Source organism: Pelobates fuscus, chromosome 8 (genome assembly GCF_036172605.1).
Source record: "Pelobates fuscus isolate aPelFus1 chromosome 8, aPelFus1.pri, whole genome shotgun sequence".
NCBI lineage: Eukaryota > Metazoa > Chordata > Amphibia > Anura > Pelobatidae > Pelobates > Pelobates fuscus.
The window spans coordinates 115208235-115228149 of NC_086324.1; the positions used below are offsets into that span (position 1 = coordinate 115208235).

Sequence of the window (19915 nt, forward strand, 5' to 3'; positions counted from 1 at the left end):
CTTCTTCTGGATCAACAGCAAAAAAAAAAAATATGAGGAAGGCTGAACTTGATGGACGCAAGTCTCTTTACAGTTATGAAACTATGTAATAAATTCTAACTTTGGCCAGTGTTTGTGACTAAGTGGCTACTAAAAAAGACTGGACATACCCCACATTGAATACCCTGGGTTGTCTCATCATATTTTATAAAAAAAAATGTTTGTTAGTAAATTATATGATTTGATGAAAATAATGGTATCTTTAGAAAGACCATTTAATGGCGAGAAAAACTGAATTTAATATGTGTGGCTACAGTAAATGAGTAAGCGGAAAATTACAGCTTAACACCAACACCACAGAGATGTAAAAACAGTCCTGGTCCTTAACGGTAAGAACATTGAAAAAACGGTCTGGTCACTAAGAGGTTAAGGCTCTCAGTATACAGGAAGAACTAGTACACATCTGTCTATCATTATGAATGTTATGCACAGGCAGAATCTCAGAGACTGAAATTGTGGACACAACCTGCCGTATATCATTGGCAAGAATACAAAACACTTCCTTTACCTCTGAAACCTCATTACAAGCCAAATCATTTGTCCCTAGATGGACAAGTACATCCAATTCCCCTTCCTGCTTTGCTCGTTTAACAAGATTACAAATAAGTCTGTCTCTGTAAGCAGTAGCTCCAGTGAGACATCTCACAAAGCCACTATTGTCCAACACCACACCTTGTATGATAGAAAGCAGTTGTTGTTGGGGGATTCTATCAGGCCTCACCTAGTCCTTTTTGTCATTGGCTGCACTCTTGCACACCTTAGACATATAGGATGGTGGTTCCAAAAACTCGGTGCCTGAGCCTGTCTCCAGAACATCAATTACAATTTGAAAGTGCAGAAAATGAATTATGTAAAGACACAGAATGTGCACTATGCCTTTTATCCACATCTCTAGGTCTACCAGAACCTACAGTAATTGGACATCTCTGCGGCAGTGGATTTGCAACAGACCCAGCCTGAGAATTTTTTAACAGATAATTTACAAATCTCATACTTCAAAAATACAATCTCCTGCCGCAATATAGAGAACAGTCTACAGATTAGACAGTCTGCCATTTTAATGAGATGAGGAGTCTTACTTTTTGTTTCTTTTTTCCACCGTCTGTGTACCACAGATTACCTCCAGTTTCTCTCCAGAATATCTCCAAATGTACTTTGTAGCAGCAACTAAGCTAATATCTACAACCCTTATATACACTACTAAAGGCACCACCCCATAGGACTGCAAACAATAGCAAACACCTTACTAATTAAATCAAATGCCTTATCAATTATCAACAGGAAATCAAACATTGTACAATCTAAAACCTTTTCCTAGAGATGACTCTTACCTGTAAAAGTAAAAAGAAAAATCCTAGACCGTTGAAGAATCAATAAAACTCCAGAATATCTCCAAGTAATTTGCACTTAGAAGCAGCAACCAAATTATGTTATCGTTTTGACAGAAGGAACCCAGAAAGCAGTAGTAAGCCAAAAGCGAAGTAGCAAATAGGGGTTATCAAACTCGTAGCCAAGGGAAGGACGGGGAAGGGTCATAAACGGAGTAACAGGTAAATAGGTCAAAAATCAAGGAGACATTACAAATCACTAAAGTATACACACTGACATCACAGTATAACTGAGCACTAAGACATGGTTAGATGTTATATAGGAGAGAGGTTCACACCTCTCCAACACTATTGCTTAACTGGTCTATCTTTATTATTCATTATGTCCCCTGCTCCTTTAAGAGGCTGTCCTTTTGGTGCACGTGCGCCTATGATGTCATTATGGATTGGATGTTTTACTCCCATCATGTGTGAAGCTTGCTAGTATCAAAGATTAACTGCAGGCCCCAGCGAGATGGAAAGAGCTGCTGCAGCACTGCTGTACAAAGAAGATGCTGGACCCACTTCCTCAGTGTGAAATGCGGTTTGGGAACCCTAGGTAAGGTAGACTAGGTTTGTGACAATGATATATAATTAAGCTCTGCCCACTTTGTGCACCATAATATAATATTTAAAAAAACAAACATATCATTCATTGTGTTTACCCTAGCTTAGACATCAGGACCGTGTAATACAATTGGGGTCTGCTATTTTGTCCTTTTCATCTGATCATTGCTGGAGAAATTGTCTATACAGTAGACTCCTTAAATACCCTTAATACCATTCCTGAAATCAATGGGTGGGATGGTGGGGAAGTGAATGGGGACAGGCAATGGGTGGAAGGGTGAGGAGGGTGTTGGCGAGGCAATGGGTGGGAGAGGCAATGGGTGGAAGGGTGATGGCGAGGCAATGGGTGGGAGGGTGATGGCGAGGCAATGGAATCTGGCAATGGATGGGCATGTATGGAGCTGAATGGGGATGGCAATAGGTGTGGACCTGAATGAGGACACAATTGGTGTGGAGCTGAATGGGGACAACAATGAGTGGATGGTGATGGGAAATGTGTGGACAGCTAAATGTAAATGAAAATTGGACCGTTGAGGAAGTGAATTGGGAAAGGAAATGGGTGGTAATTTTAAATGGATGGGTTATAGGAGGAAAAAAACAAGTAGCAAAAGAGGTGAGAACGGACAACAGCTCAATTAGCCTCTCCTTCGCTTGGTCCCCGCTCAGATCTCAAGCTGGTTTTAGCTAAACTTGTGCCATTACAGAGAGAACATATCTGAAACATAGAACGATCCAGCCTGTACAGGCAGTCCAGATCCGAAATGCCAGCAATTTCCTTCTGCATGAGAGATGCAGCAACCCCAGACGATCGTTTCAACCTTGTAAGGTATCATGAGTGAGGTATAGCCAATATCCCTCTAGGCACCTCTAGGGGAGGTGACAGTGCCACTTTAACTTACTTTAAAAGATAAAAAAAAAAAACAACAGAGGTTCCTGCAAGGTGTAGTATGCTATTGACAGTGCAAAAATGAGTGAGCTTTAGAGCCTCATTTTACAGGAAGTATTTAGGAAGGCTGTGAAAGTTACATGCAGGGAGGTGTGACTAGAGCTGCATCAACAAAGCAATTTAACTCCTAAATGTCATAGAATTGGGCAGTGATACTGCAGAGGCATGATCTATAAATAAACAATGCTTCTTTAAGCTAAAGTTGTCTTGATGCTTATAGTGTCCTTTTAGGTATACATTAAGTGTTAAATTTAATTTATTACAGCTAAAACTCTGTAAATACATGGATATTTTTCACAACAATTAATTACAAATCTAACATGCCAATGTATAAAGTTCCCCAGGAAATATTTGCATTTACTGTAACAATAGTCCCATGCTTATCACACATAAGTGAAACTGCAATGCATTAAAAAAATGTTCACAAACCTAAACCAGAAAATTGCACATTGACATACCTGGCACACTGCATGCTGAAGCAAAGTTGGGTGTCCAACAAAACGAATATTATCAATCTTCAGTTCAAACTTTTTACCACACATATCTGACTTTGTAGCTAGAATGGTTGCAAGTATGACATCTGAAAACCTTTAAAATTGAAAAAGCAAACAAATGCAAAGGATAAACAAAGTATGAAATGTTTTTTTTTTTTCTTTTAAAAAAGTAAGGACATTTAAATATATTTTTGATAATCTCATAAAGTGAGAACATTGCAAATTAAAGCAAGTGACTGCATGCTTATATGAATGCCATGCTATGTGAGGTTTGGAGCACAAAAAGCTAAAATGATTTTCAGCACAAGAGAAGGATTGAATTTATTTAATTTATAAGAAACTGATAATCACATTAGTAAAGCAAAAAAAAAAAAAATAACACAACAAAACTAAGGTAGCAGGTAGGTAGTTTGTCTAAATCCAAGACTGTTAACAGGTTTTTCACCGGCTTGTCTGTGCCAACATAAAAAATATTTATAAACTTGCAACACATTGTGCCAGTCACCTAACAGAAAACCAACCAACTTTAAAAAAAAAAAAAAATTATACGTATTACTGCTGCACTTAAAGGAACATTTTAGGGTCAGGAACACAAACATGTATTACTGACCTTATAGTCTAAAAAACACTATTTAGGTGTGTTGCCCCCATTAGCCCCCTTAAAAAGTAATAAAACTTTTTTATTTCCAGCCGGCGTTGGCCCTGCCCCCAATCCGCCTCCTGGCTGACAACAATTTATGATTTCGGGAAAGCATTGCATTGGCTAAAATTGGCAATGAGGCGGGACAATGCATCTGTATGAGTAACGTTCAGCGTGGAGACACTGAACGGTAGTGCTGTACACTGTGCAGCACTGCCCCAGGAAGTACCTCCAGTATCCATCTGAGGAGTGGCCACTGGAGGGGTCCCTAACGGGCAATGTAAACACTGCCTTTTCTCTGGAAAAAAAAAAAAGCCTGAAGTGAATGATCAAACTCACCAGCACAACTAATTAAGCTTTAGTTGTTCTAGTTACAATAGTGTGCCTTTAAACATAAATGTAATACTATCCTAAACCATAAAAGGTTATGCATAAAAAGTATATAATCTAAAATATGCCAGTATTACATTTACAGTAGTTTTAAAAAGACTAAATTACTTTATGAATACAATTAATTTATATTTAACCCCTTCAGGACGGAGTAAACTGTACATGTTCTGATCAAAACAAAATGTAAACAAAAACTGGAATTTGCGCTATATGTCTGTTCAACCGTAATTCACCTCTTTCATATTAAGTGCACCCACACTTATTATACATCATTTTGTTCAGGAGAAACTGGGCTTTCATTTCTCATGAACTATTCATATTTGAAACATAATTTATTATGAATAAAATTAAAAAAACTGAGAAATTAAGATTTAAATTATTATTATTTTTTTTTTTTAGCTGTAAATATCATAATACCATTCGCTTTAACTGCAAAAATAACATATATTTGGATTCAGCAAAGTCTCACGAGTACAACAGTACCCCATCAACAGGTTTTACAGTTTTTTTGGAAAGTTACAGGGTCAAATATAGCACATTCAATTTTTCATTTTTTTCAAATGAAATTTGCCAGATTGGTTATGTTACCTTTGAGACCAGGTGGTAGCCCAGGAATGAGAATTACTCCCATGATGGCATACCATTTGCAAAAGTAGACAACCCAGGGTATTGCAAATGGGGTATGTCCAGTCATTTTTAGTAGCCAAACAAACAAACACTAGCCAAATATTAGTTTTTTGCTTTTTTCACACAAAAACAAATATGAACGCTAACTTTGGCCAGTGTTTGTGACTAAGTGGATACTAAAAAAGACTGGACATACCCCACTTGCAATACCTTGGGTTGTGTACTTTTGCAAATAGTATGCCATCATTCTCATTCCTGGGCTACCATACGGTCTCAAAGGCAACGTAACCAATCTGGCAAATTTCAATGTGAAAAAAATGAAATGCAAGCCTTATATTTGACTCTCTAAATTTCCAAAACACCATAAAACCTATACATAGGGGGTACTGTTATACTTGTGAGACTTCACTGAACACAAACATAAGTGTTTCAAAGCAGTAAAACATATTACAACAATAAGGTCGTCAGTAAAAGTGTCGTCGTTCATGTGTGGAAAATGCAAAAAAACTTCACTTCTACAAAATATATCATCGTTGTAATACAAGTGACCATTTTTAAACACTTTTAATATTTGTGTTCAGCGACATCTCCTGAGTAAAACAGTACCCCCCCATGTATAGGTTTTATGGTGTCTAAGAAAGTTACAGGGTTAAATAAAGTGCGTGCAAATTAAATTCTCTGCACTTTCTACCTGGGTTGTCAGGCACGTCAATCAAATTTTAATTAATTACATAATTATGTTAAAAGATTACTTAAATATACACGCAGAATTTTAATATATATATATATATACATATACATATATATGTATTTAAATTCTATGTGAATACTTATGAATTGATGTAATTATAAATATTTTCAGTTATTTGTAATATATATATCTATATATATCTATCTATCTATCTATCTATATATATATATATAATGTCAATCTAAGTGTATTTTGTTACATATATCTATATATGAATAACAAAATACAGTTAGAATGCGATTACATATGTATGTATAATATTTAATTTATTTATCATTGTAATTATACGTATATATATATATATATAAAAACATAAAATATATATATGTATTATATATAATATATATCATATATATGTAACTTCATTCTAAGTGTATTTTAATACTAATATATGTACTTATATTAACATTAAAATACACTACTACACACTATATACATACACACACACTTTTTTTTTTGTTTAACATGTTTATAATTTTTTATTTTTTTTTTTACTTTCCCACCAGCAGGGGGACTGTGACATTCCAGACAGTCCCCCTGCTGGCAGATCCACAGCCAGCTATAGAGGGACACGTGATCGCTCTTTGAGAGTGATCACTTGGTCCACGGGGGCCTGATTTGCCGTGGGAGGACTGCCTGGGCTGTCAGGCAGCCTTCCCGAAGAGGATCGCGGCGGAGGTGAGTACCTCCGAGCTCCTAGGGCTAAAAGTCGTTACGGCGTTCTATGCCGCCGCAACGGCTTTAACCCCTTAACTTCGGGAATAAAAGGGAGTCATGACATGTCACACATGTCATGTGTCCTTAAGGGGTTAAAGCCCATTTAATGCTGGACGGCATAGAACGCCGTAACGGCATTAAGGGGTTAATGTATATCTATACCTTCTATTAAACAAACACTATGGAGGACCATACAGGTCCACACTGATTGGTTGAGAGCGGCAGTGGAGTACTTTCTTCCGTAAAGACAGCTGACTTCTCTGGAAAGAGAAGGTCTAAGTGGCACAAGTGCCTAGGAACCCAATCTATGTTGTCAATCTGCATAAAAACTGTATGGCTACTTACCATGGGACACCATAAGGGCAGTCCTTGCACCATAACCACAACAGTGTGTTGGAATTGTTATGGTGCTTGCAGTGTTCCCTTAACTATTTTGTTTGTAAGCCTGGGAAATGCTCCCATACAAGTCCAATAAAACGGAGATAACTAGCAGTTTATAGCTTTCTTGCTCCTACCAGACTATTCTTCTTCCAGATTCTAAAACAGTTTTGGGTAACGATTCAGAAAATTATACTGAAGCAATATGCCATAAAAAGCCTAGCTAATAATATATCAAACATAAGTAAGTGGGCCAGAGGCTTTAGAGAAGCAGTCAATAGACAGCAAGTATATAAAAAGTTTTTGCAAAAATCAAGTGTGATAGTTATATGGCATATGACAAACTAATAGCTTGACCAAGTTACACAGTCTGCGTGCACTCTACACCCTTGTTTTTCAACCTTGTCAGTGGTACCCTAATCCAAGGCCTTTACAAGTATTTTTACTGCAGACAGGGCCGCCATCAGGTGGCGACAACCATGACGGATGTCACGGGTCCGGCACCCCGGCCATCACGTGCAGCGGCGAAACTGCCACCGGTGCAGCTGATGGGCTTTATATCTGTCACCGGGGCCCACACGCTGATGGGCTTTATATCTTCCGGGGCTGGTCAGCACTGTGGCCGTGTAATAGCGCAACTGGGCCACTTTTAAAAAATTGCAGCTGCACCACAAGTGCTGCTGGGAGAAAGTGACGGCTGGTGTGCCTGTCTGTCAGTGTGCCTGTGTCAGTATGCATGCATGAATGTGCGTCTGTCAGTATGCACGTCTGCACGTGTCTGTCTATCAGTATGTGTGCACGCACGCGTCTGTCTATCAGTATGTCTTCTGTGCCTGTCTGCCTTTCCTACTTGTCATTTCCATCCTAACAATCATCTCTTACCGTTTCTCTATCAGTCTGCATGAGTTAAAATTTTACAGATGAAGGCTGCTGATCTTAGGGTTTTGTGTATGGGTATGTTGTGTTTCTGAGTGTAGGGAGGCTTGTGTATTAGTAGTCTGTGTGTTAGGGATGTACATGTTTTGTGTATGGGAGGCTGGGGATCATGATGTGTATTTAAAACTGATTTGTTGATAGGTATTTATGCTGTGAAACCTGTAATATTGACATATTTCCACAACTTTACTGTATTGTAAGGTTGAGTGCCCCCTCAAATCCTTAATTGGTTCTTAACTTGCACCAAAATAGAGTCATCTTGTAAAATATGCATCACATCCAATCTGGTATGCTTTTGTAGAATCCAACACTGATGGTCTGCGCATTACTTCCGATGTTTCCAAAAAAAGTGTAACAACACTTCTGACAGCAACAATGCCGCGCTTCCTGTATAGTCCGTATAGGTGTTTTTCAAAGCCCCAAAACACACAAAATCACACACACACAAAAAAAAAAAAGTTTAATTCAAAGATCACACACAGGGGAGTGGGGCCTGACCGCTATGCTGAAAGATCTCATCCCGGGGAACTCTGTGATGAAAGCTACAAATTAAGCTGTTCAGCGTGCAAAACACAACTTAAAACTGACCGACTGTGAGAAATCATAGCGCGAACATTGGTCGAGTGCTTCTGCCGATTAGGAGTGGGGCAGACCTACAGCCTACAAGCGGCCTACCAACGGCTGGTGCAGGGAATGCGGTCAATCCAGCAGGTCCATTCAGCAGCTCTAACAGTCTTCCATTGTACTCACTCTCTCTCCCCCCCCCCCCCGCCCCCCGCCCCCCCAGGTGAGTGACATCCTGGCACCATCTTCAGGGCTGCGGTGGAAACCCACTAACACAAAATGGTGAGCGCCATGTGCCCACCCGAATCTAGCACTAGAACGACCACAATCCTGTAGAGGTTTGAGAAGATGTTTTGGGACTTTTGGTCTAAACTCAAGCACCAAATGCAGGCAACTAGAGGTGTACAGCCTCAACCTACCACTCCATAGTCTTCCCTGTCGAGGGCTCCACGAAGAAGAAGATAAAGTCCCATAAGGGGCCAAATGAACGACAGCTGAAAGTTGCAGTATGGCCATGAAGGACCCAGAGGAGGCAAATTTGTGGCCTGCGCCGATGCAGTTTCTCTAGCAGAGGATCCAGACCTGCCACTCACCGGGCATCTGGCAACAGTGTGGAGTTAATACCAGCACAGCAGCATGGAAGACAACTTATCTGCCCTTATTATGTTGAAATCATACTTCTCATAGGTTTACTGTCTCAAGGGATCCCCTTGGATCCCTTGGGGGCGATGCCTTACCTCCACAGGGTGTGGGATGACTCAATCTTAATGGGCTTCGGCATGTTATGCTCTCCTACTGTTTGGGACATATCTCCGCAGCCACAAATCAATCGCTTGACTACAATCAGCAACATGTGTTTTAATACCTGTTATTTTCTTTTACTTTAATATTGCATACCATGCAGCTTTATCTATGATTCACTTGCCGGGACACTGTACCTATATGAGACTCAGCCAGCACGGGTATCGGGTAACCGCTAACAATCAGGGTGGGAGGTGAAAGCTACATAGCTTGGTTGCTACATCTAAAAGCTACTTCAAAGTGTGTGGTTAGAGATATTCTGGAGAGTTTTACAGAATCTTCAACTGTCTAAGATTTTGTTAAGAGTTTTCTTTTTTACTGTTACAGGTAAGATTCATCTATAGGAAAAGGTTACTGATTGCACAAGTTTTCATTTCCTGTTGGTAAGGCATTTGATTAGCTAGGTGTTTGCTATTGATTGTTGGTTAATTGGCTATCGTTTGCAAATAAGCATAGGTCTACCCAGGTGCAAAACATTCCTAGTGGGTGGTGATTTTAGGAGTTATATAAGGGTTGTGGTCATTAGCTTGGGTAATATGGCTTGGTTGCAGCTTCAAAGAGTGTGATTAGAGATAGTCCGGAGATAAACTGGAGATAATCTGAGGAATACAGGAGGACAAAAAAAGAAATTAAGATTGGTTTGATTTAAATTATTCACCTCATTAAAATGGCAGACTTTGTTCAGTGTAATAGTTGTTATGCATTTGTTTCACGTTCCACTTTTTGGAGATTTGTATGCCGTCTAATCTGTACACAGTTCTCTATTTTGCGGCAGGAGATTGTATTTTTGAAAGTCTGAGATTTGTAAATACATTTTTTATAGTTTGGTTTAAGTTGTTTAGGGGATAATTTTTTGGAGGCTTGATTCTCTCTATACTCCAAAAGATCTGATCTCTCTTTCTCCCTAACATTTTTTATAGTTTGCTTTAAGTTGTTTAGGGGATAATTTTTGGGGGGAGAATTTACTTAGTAACATTTGGGATTGAGCCTCAAAATCTTGGGTCAGGGAACAGTTCCTTCGAAGGCGAAGAGTCAATTCCTTCGCCTTCGAAGGAACGGTTCCCTGACCCAAGATTTTGAGGCTCAATCCCAAATGTTACTAAGTAAATTCTCCCCCAAAAAATTATCCCCTAAACAACTTAAAGCAAACTATAAAAAATGTTAGGGAGAAAGAGAGATCAGATCTTTTGGAGTATAGAGAGAATCAAGCCTCCAAAAATGCCCCAACATTGCCAATTATCTTCGACTTCAAGAACAAAAATAATGTTATAAAGAAGATTACTAACAAACATTGGCATATATTAAAACAGGATGAGGGGGCGTGGCTAAGCACTGAAAGAGAACGGACGTGTCTGCACATCGCTCCGGGCCACAACGCTCCAAAGCCAGATCGCCCAGCTGAATTTAACCCTCAAAAGAAGCAAACATAGCCCTGACCAACATGGGGAGAAAACTTAAAAAGCAGAAACCTGACAAACCCAGGCCGGGAATGAATATCGGGGACATGCTTCGCCAAGCGCGTGGAGCGCTAAGGCCCAATATGGCGGCCGACATTACAGATTGCTCAGACTACTCAGATGACTTCTCACTGAATCTGAACAACACTACACCGCCGGCCCTGGTTAACCCACAACCAGTCCCACGGAACGCTGATTCGGCCCCGGTGACAGAGGCAGCCCTGCGGGTGATGCTCACTGACCTGACGAAAACGATCCAAGCGGACGTGGCCTTGCTCCGGGCGGACCTCACAGGCCTCGTGGGCAGGCTGGGGGTTGTGGAAGCCTCGTCTGACACGCACTCCCAGAAGATTGCGGCCCTCGAGGGTCCAGGCCCTCAAACAGCAACAGGCCATCACAGACCTGCGATTCACAGACCTTGAAGACAGAAGAAGGAGCAAAAACCTCAAGATACGAGGAGTACCCGAGGACATACCAGAGGCCGAAATCCCGCATTTCCTGCGGAGACTAACGGCATCCCTGCTCACATCACGACAGGCTAAAAACATAGCCTTCACCGGAGTGTTCCGCATACCCAAGTCACGGAAGGCGCCGACCGCAGCACCCAGGGACCTGGTGGTCCAATTTCAAACCATTAGAGAGAAAGCATCAGTCCAGGCCGCTATACGAGGGACTCCCATTTACAAATTCGAGAACCTGGACATATCTTTCTTTGCTGATGTCTCTGGCGACACACTGAAATGGCGAAAATCCCTGCAGCCTTTCACCACCCTCCTACGGGACCATAATATCCAGTACCGGTGGCGCCCTTCGCAGACCCTGCTGATCCTCCACGGGGACAACTCGCACTATGTCCACACTCTACAGGAGGCCGCTGCACTGCTGGGGACCCTGGGCCTCCAACAGACCACCCTGCAGTTAACACCTTACCCAGCTAAATCTGCCACACACGCGTGGAACCCTGCAACGGCCACCTCTTTCGTCCCTCGGAAGACCATAACAGGCACGCAAGCAGCTGGCGCAACCTGAGGCCTTTGCCCATGTATCGGGACTCACACCTCAAGACTCCATGTAACAACATGGACCGGGACTGTGTATAGTTTAATTGTTTTATTTCACTGAATATATATAGTTTAATTTTTTATTTCCTCATTTGACTATTTTCCTCTCATGTTGGTTTCCGCTAATATCACCCCTATGGCCCGCACATCTCACTACCCCGGTAGAGGGGATATCAGTAAGGGGACGTGACACTAACCACACCACTCACTAGCAGACCAAAACACAAGGTGACATCTACTTCTTCCCCCCCCCAGCTCGGGGATACAGAGCACCTCACACAGCAAGCTTGGATAGACAAGTCCTCTAGACACCTCTCACACCCTACACACTCGACTTACCTTACAGAGTTAACATGTCAATGTTCTATTAACCAGTTACATACATTGTATATTCTTGTACACCGAAAGAAAAACAAAAAAAAATGGGCGAAATATTTGTATTTCCTTTACGCATTTTGAATTGTACGAATGTATACTGCTACGCAAGCAACTGTTTGAACATGCGCCCGCAAAAATAAAGAATTTAAAAAAAATAAAATTAAAAAAAAAACAGGATGAGACTTTAGCTGGTATTATTCCTGACAAACCACAGGTCATATTCAGAGGGGCACCCAGCTTTAAATCCATCCTTACAAAAAACTATACTAAACATAGCCACACTAACTCTTCCTTTTGTCCCCCTTCCTTTTTAAATAAACCCAAAGGTTTTTTTTAAATGCAATAAGTGCATAGTATGTAAACGTACGGATGAGACCATTAAGTCAAGAGAACATAGAGAACATACCCTTAAAAAAAAATTATTCACTGCAGCACAAATAATGTTATTTATCTATTAGAATGCCTATGCGGTCTTCAATATGTGGGCATGACCACTAGGGAATTAAAAACTAGATTGGCAGAACATTGCCGGAATATCCTAAAAGGGCATGAAAACCATTCCTTATCTAAGCATTTTTTTTTAAAACAGAAAAAACCCTAAACTTCTCAAATGCATAGGCATAGATACCTGCAGTATCTATTGGAGAGGTGGTGATATTAAAAAAAAAATTAGGCAGCAAAGAGATGGAATGGGCTTTTCATTTAAAGACTCTTGCCCCACAGGGTCTCAATATAGATTTTGACCTTTTTAACTTTTTATAAGTCCCTATTCCTAATTTTTTATAAGTCCCTATTTCTGCTTGTTTTTATTATTTTCCACTCATTTTATATTTTATTCTCTATTTTATATTTGTTTATATGTATTTTTTCCTGTTATTTTATGATGTACTCATGACAAATTGTATTTAAAAGTTTGCAAGTATATAAATATATATTAAGTCTTTTTATAAATATGCAGTCCAGTTCTCTTTAAAAAGAGTCTGGTACTTTATTGTTAATCCAACTGTATGTTGGGCTTTCTCCCAACCTAACTGATGGACTTTTCTCCCCTTCCAGGCTTTGAACCTATGGCCCGTTTACACACACTGTAAGCATGCTGTCTGCTCGCCTATCCGAGCAGGCAGCATGCAAACACCATAGGGCTCCTCCCCTTTGGTGACGCGACGTCGGATCTGTCTCGCCCGGCTGGCTCTCCTCGCATGCGTTCAATTAATATGTGACGCATGCGTTCCATTTATAGCACGTGACGCGGAAGTGATTTTAGCCGCGCGTCACGTGGTTTTTTTCTTATACAGATTTCCAACATATCGGCACCTAGTTTTTTAAAGTTATATGTATATTTATTCTTGTATATATGTTTATATGTTAATTATATTACTGCCATACAATTTTAATATGTATTTTAAAACTAAGGTGATAATGACGTCATTTTGGTGGGAAATTTTGAATTTCAATACAATTAAAGGTATCCTATATAAAGCATTGTAAGTCAGGTTTATGTTTTTATTATACTCTACTTGAAGAAGCCTATTGTAGGCGAAACGCGTCTAGAGTTTGTTTTATATATTTTATATATTGTTATAATAAAGGAATTTTGGCCCTAAATATTTTAGTTGCCACTTTTCTTTTTTATTCTATTTTATTTCATCTTTAAACCTGACTTTTTTTTGGTTTTCATCATCCTAAGAAACGCCCAAAGTATCCTTAGGTGGGGACTATACCACCCATACGCTATACACCGAGCAGTATAAGCCTACTCAATATATATAGTGAGTAAATTTTATACTTTCTTTTAAATTTACACTCCAGTTAAAGCAGAGAGAACTATATATTTTATCTTTTTATTTTCGGCTGGAACCATTGTTGGACTACTGAACTGTAAGCCATTACTCCATATATCCTTGAGTGGGGATCATTCCACTGCAAGCATTTCATACCAGAGCTGGATTTTAGCTCTGGAAATTGTGAGTAATACTTACATATTCTTATATATCCATATATACCTACCTACTGTACCATTGGATTTTCTCTCTTTTTGTTCTTCTTTCCATATGGCGTACTGAAAATACTAACTTACATCTGAGACGAATTACCGCTGCCCTGCAGGAATTTTCCTTATTTATTGCGGACTATGTTATGCTTATATTTTATATATAATCTTCTGTATTAAAGGCGCACCCTTTCTTTAGTTTTTTTTGTTCTACTCCTAACTATCTATAGGGGATTGGAGAGTACTCCCCTGTCTATAGGTGTGCTGCCTATTATCATACACCCCCATATTTGTGTCATTTTTAGCGCTGATCCATTTTAGACTTTTTTCTATGCAAATGTTGCAAAGCCACTACCACAGAGACTTCGTAAGAATGGCAGATGAATTACTGTAGTATCTGGTAGACAGAGTTGTGAATAAAAGGCATATTGCACAGTCTGTTTCTCTACATAATTCATTTTCAGCACTTTCAGATCGTAATGGTGTTGTGGAGACAGGCTCAGGCAATGAGGGTAGTGGTGTTGTGGAGACAGGCTCAGGCACTGAGGGTAGTGGTGTTGTGGAGACAGGCTCAGGCACTGAGGGTAGTGGTGTTGTGGAGACAGGCTCAGGCACTGCGGGTAGTGGTGTTGTGGAGACAGGCTCAGGCACTGCGGGTAGTGGTGTTGTGGAGACAGGCTCAGGCACTGCGGGTAGTGGTGTTGTGGAGACAGGCTCAGGCACTGCGGGTAGTGGTGTTGTGGAGACAGGCTCAGGCACTGCGGGTAGTGGTGTTGTGGAGACAGGCTCAGGCACTGCGGGTAGTGGTGTTGTGGAGACAGGCTCAGGCACTGAGGGTAGTGGTGGTGTGGAGACAGGCTCAGGCACTGAGGGTAGTGGTGGTGTGGAGACAGGCTCAGACACTGAGGGTAGTGGTGGTGTGGAGACAGGCTCAGACACTGAGGGTAGTGGTGTTGTGGAGACAGGCTCAGGCACTGAGGGTAGTGGTGTTGTGGAGAGAGGCTCAGGCACTGAGGGTAGTGGTGTTGTGGAGAGAGGCTCAGGCACTGAGGGTAGTGGTGTTGTGGAGACAGGCTCAGGCACTAAGGGTAATGGTGTTGTGGAGACAGTCTCAGGCACCGAGTGTAGTGGCATTATGGAAACAGGCTTGCAGACTATGGTGAGGCCTAGTAGAAAACAGTTGTTGGGGGATTCTATCATAAGAGGTGTAGAGCTGGGGAATAGTGGTCTTGTGAGAAGTCTTCCCGGAACTGCTCACAGAGACAGGTGACGTATTTGTAATATTGTTAAGCGAGCAAAGCAGGAAGGGAAATTGGATGTACTTGTCCATCTAGGGACAAATTACTTGGCTTGCAATGGGTTTCAGAGGTAAAGGAAGTTTTTTGTATTTTTTGCCAATGATATACGGCAGGTTGCTTCCACACGGTCAGTCTCTGAAGTTCTGCCTGTGCAGAACATCCAGAACGACATGCGGATGCGTATTAGGGACTTTAACTTGTGGCTTGGTGAATGGTGTCTGGAGCAAGGATTTAGCTTCATTTCTCATGGTAGTTCTGTTTGGAATGGAAATTCATTGTACACAAAAGATGGTTTGCATCATTCTCAAAAGGGAACAAATGTTCTCAGTGAGCAGTTCAGAGGTTTTGCTAGGATAAATTTAAACTAGGAGGTGGATGGGGTAAAAGTGTGATAAAACATCAATCCACTGTTGTGGCAGTGCAAATATGCTTGTTCATGCTATGCACGAATAAAAATAAAGAATTTAAAAAAAAAAAATCAATCCAATTGCCCCCCAAACCAAGGACAGAAGGTGCCTGTAGCAAGTGTGTTAGAAAAAATGATAAGCTCGCAGTTTAGGGAATAAGATCCATGAGCTTGTGGCAATAATGGCAACTGATAATGTAGATTTAGTCGCTGTTACTTAGACATGGTATAATGAGAAAAATAACTGGGACATAGCAATACCAGGGCATTATATAGAAAAGACAGGGAAGGCAAGAAAGCGGGAGGGGTGGCCCTATAAGTGAAGGATAGCATAAAATATAGACTAATAAAAGTTAGTGAGGCGAACATAGAGTCTGTAATGGTATTTATTAATTAATGACTTTTTGTCATAAAAAAGCATAATGAGCTTAATGCTTTAGACGCACCAGTAAAGCATAATGAGCTTAATGCTTTAGAGGCACCACTAGGGGTCAGTGTGCTAACTCATGTGCTTATGGCAGTGACATCACAGGCCAGCCTACTTACTGGATAAAACCAAAATAGTAGAAGGAATTCAGTCTCTGTTTTCCTTTGCTTGCATTGTTGGAACATGTAGCTGACTGTATATCTCCAGCCAAACAGGCTGGAGCCGTGTAAGTAATATGTTGTAGTTTTGTATTGTGTAATTATTGTGGTAAATTGACATTCTGCTAGCATTTGTTTAATTGTTATTATAATTATATTAAATATACATTTAATACTACAATGTTTTGTGTATTTCCTATTATATATTCGACCATAATACCGAACTCTAAAAAAATATTAATGTTGTTATTTGTTGCTTAATTATTATTTATATATATATATATATATATATATATATATATATATATATATATATAATTATTAAATTAATATTCATATTTAAGTCACGACCATAACAGAGTCCGTTTGGGTTATGTTAGAATTTGGTAATAACACAGTAACACGTGTAGGCGTGATTCATAGGCCCCCAGAACAAATAGAAGAGTTAGATAATCTACCAGTTGAGGAAATAGCTAAAATGACAATGAAGGGGGAAGTTTTCATCATGGGTGACTAATCTTCCTGATGTGAACTGGAAATCCAAAATAGTCGCTTGTGCCAGGAGAACACATTCTAAACTCCCTACTGGGACTGTCTCTAAAACAAGTCGTTGAGGAGCCAACTCGTAAAGAGGCCATACTAGATAGAATGTTAACAAATGGAGATTTGGTATCCGATATACTGTAGGTGAAAGTTTAGGATCCAGTGATCATCAGTCAGTGTGGTTTAATATAAGAACAGTGACTGAGTCACACCACACAAAAACATTTTAGACTTTAGAAAAACAGACTTTTCTAAAATTAGAATATGTATAAAAGGAGTCATTATCAGAGTCGAACAATTTAAATGGAGTACAAGAGAAATGGGATTAGTTAAAAGTTGAACTGCTGAAGGCAACAGAAAATTGCATTAGGCCTGTCAGTAAAAGCAAAAAATTCAAGAAACCACTCCACAGATGTGGCCAAAATAGTAAAAAACAAAAAGTTAGCATTTAGTAATTATAAAAAAAAAAAAAAACAGAGTGAGGAAGATGGACAGAGCTTTAAGATTAGGCAGAAAGAGGCTAAGCAAGTTATAAGAGCTTCCAAACCACACACAGAAGAGAAAATAGCACAGTTAGTAAAAAAAAAAGGGGGACAAAACATTTTTAGATACATAAATGAGAAAAGAAAAGTAAAACAAGGATTAGTTAGATTAAAAACAAAAGAAAGAAGGTATGTAGAAGAGGATAAAGGTCTAGCTGGCTGTCTCAATGAATATTTGTGTTCAGTATTTACAGATGAAAATGAAGGAAAGGGGCCTCAGTTAGGAAAAAGCACGAATAAGTCATTTGTTACATGTGAGTTTACAGAGGAAGAGGTTCTATTTCAAATAAGTCAATGGGACCTGATGGAACACACCCAAAGTTATTAAAAGAGCTTAGTGGTGTACTAGCAAAACCATTAATACATTTATTTAAACAATCATTGTTAACAGGAGTAGTCCCAGAAGATTGGAAGTTAGCGAATGTTGTGCCCATTCACAAGAAAAGCAGTAGGGAGGAGCCGGGCAACTATAGGCCAGTAAGCCTTACTTCATTAGTGGGGAAAGTAATGGAAATCATGTTAAAGGATAGGATTGTTGAACATCTAAAATCACATGGATTTCAAGATCAGAGACAACATGGGTTTACTTCAGGGAGATCATGCCAAACTATCTTATTCATTTTTTGGATTGGGTAACTAAAATCATAGATCAGTGTGGTGCAGGAGACATTGCTTACCTAGATTTCATTAAGGCTTTTGACACTGTTGCATATAGCAGGCTTATCAAAAAAATTGCAATCTTTAACTTTGGATTCCAATTTTGTTGAATGGGTAAGGCAGTGGCTGAGTGACAGGCAACAGAGGGTTGTATTCACAGATTTTAACTACCCTGTGAAAGCAAGTTATACTCTTAGTTAGTTTGGTATGTTTATTTCACACGTATTGTCAAATTTCACCCTTTACCCTATGCCTGCAGTAAGTTCCAAATCTTTCTATTAAAACTTGCGTGTCGAAGTACACTGCTTACGCTTGCTAGAATAATCTACCTATTTCACTAAATTTACTTTATATACACACTGACACCAATACATGTCTGAGATTAACCAACTACCGACTATCATCAGCGGACATAGCCCATATACTCTTGTTTTCTCTTTCTTATATAAAAAGTGCAACATTTGTTACAAGCATGTTTCTAATACAAAATTGTGCAGTCTTTTCTCTTGCCATACTACTGTTTACTTTGAGTTGCTGGCTGTCTGTCAAGTCAGGGGGTTATCGCCTTACCCGGTCCATGGCAAGACGGAGAGGTGTTTAACCCCTTAAGGTCACATGACATGTCATGATTCCCTTTTATTCCAGAAGTTTGGTCCTCAAGGGGTTAAAGAGAGCTCATGGCTGGGAAATCTCCATTCCCAACAGGGTAAACATTTTCATTTGAAGCTTGTGCCAAGGTCACAACCTGGACTAAGTATTTCTCCATGGGGCCTAAATCGTTGCCCAACAACATATCCACATTGAGGGATTTCAACCCTCCCACTTCCCTGTGTTCACTACCCACTCCCCAATCCGGCTAAACACTGGCCATTGGGATTGAAAGTTGCCACCCTACAGCAACGTAGATCACTGTTGGGGCAATTGTGGGACACCTCGCAACAAATAGGGCTTAGCGATTGTCAGGAATGCCCCAGTGTCCCACAGTCCTTCAATGGAGGTGCCATTGACCAGCACCTGCTACCTATGACGGTAAATTGTGGGTCTCGGGTAGCGTAGCGATGCCGGTACAGTGTTGCACCAACTCTGTGGCTGTTATTGCTGTGTTTGGAAGGCAATCTTGGGTTCACTGTTGCATCTACGAGGGCAGGATGGCATTCCCAGAAGTGCACCGTACTCCCTGTCCACCACCCCTCCAATGCATGCCCTATCTTCCATACATGGGTTGTATCCCGCAGAATTTGGTAGGAATCCGGGGTAACTGAATACATGGCCATTCACAACCTATCAGTCCTCTCCCCCAAATCCTCACGAGTAATCACTCGGCAACCCTCATGCGGATGTCCCATCCGCCTCTCATCCAAGGGGGGTATGCAGTTTCCGTGGCGGTAGGCGATTTCATGCACACTGTTGCTCAAAATCCTCCAGGAATCCATCAATGTTGCCTTTCTCATCATTAAACTTGGAGAAGCTATGGACGGAGACCTAGAGGCAGGTATTCGCTGGTTGTACGGACGGAGAGGCTACTGCAGGGGAGGACTCTTCTTGTTGTTCCTGATTTGCTCAGGCAGTGTCAGTTTTCTCGATCAAGTCCAGCTTGCTCACTCATCCACCCGTCACCTTTCTGGACTCTTGGATCTTGAGGGACAGCCAGGCCACTTGGGATCGGGGCGTAATGGCAGACCCAGGGGACTCCAGTTTTAGCTTCTAAATGCAGAAAAAAAAATTTATGAAAGGAAAAACCACTTCATCTTAATGAAGAGGTTTTGGTGCACCAACAGTGT

General features: G+C 40.4%; 1 protein-coding gene across 7 annotated transcripts in view; it reads right to left on the minus strand.

Moving 5' to 3' along the window:
- The window catches only part of NPRL3 (NPR3 like, GATOR1 complex subunit), a 453622-nt gene that overhangs the window by 362326 nt on the left and 71381 nt on the right, over positions 1-19915 (minus strand). For 4 of the 7 annotated variants that reach the window (XM_063430229.1, XM_063430228.1, XM_063430232.1 and 1 more), the window contains one exon: positions 3378-3507. The exons of the other annotated variants lie outside the window; for them this stretch is intronic. In XM_063430229.1, the coding sequence (XP_063286299.1) occupies positions 3378-3507 (130 nt within the window). The remainder of the gene's footprint in view (positions 1-3377; positions 3508-19915) is intronic. 7 annotated transcript variants of the gene reach the window in all.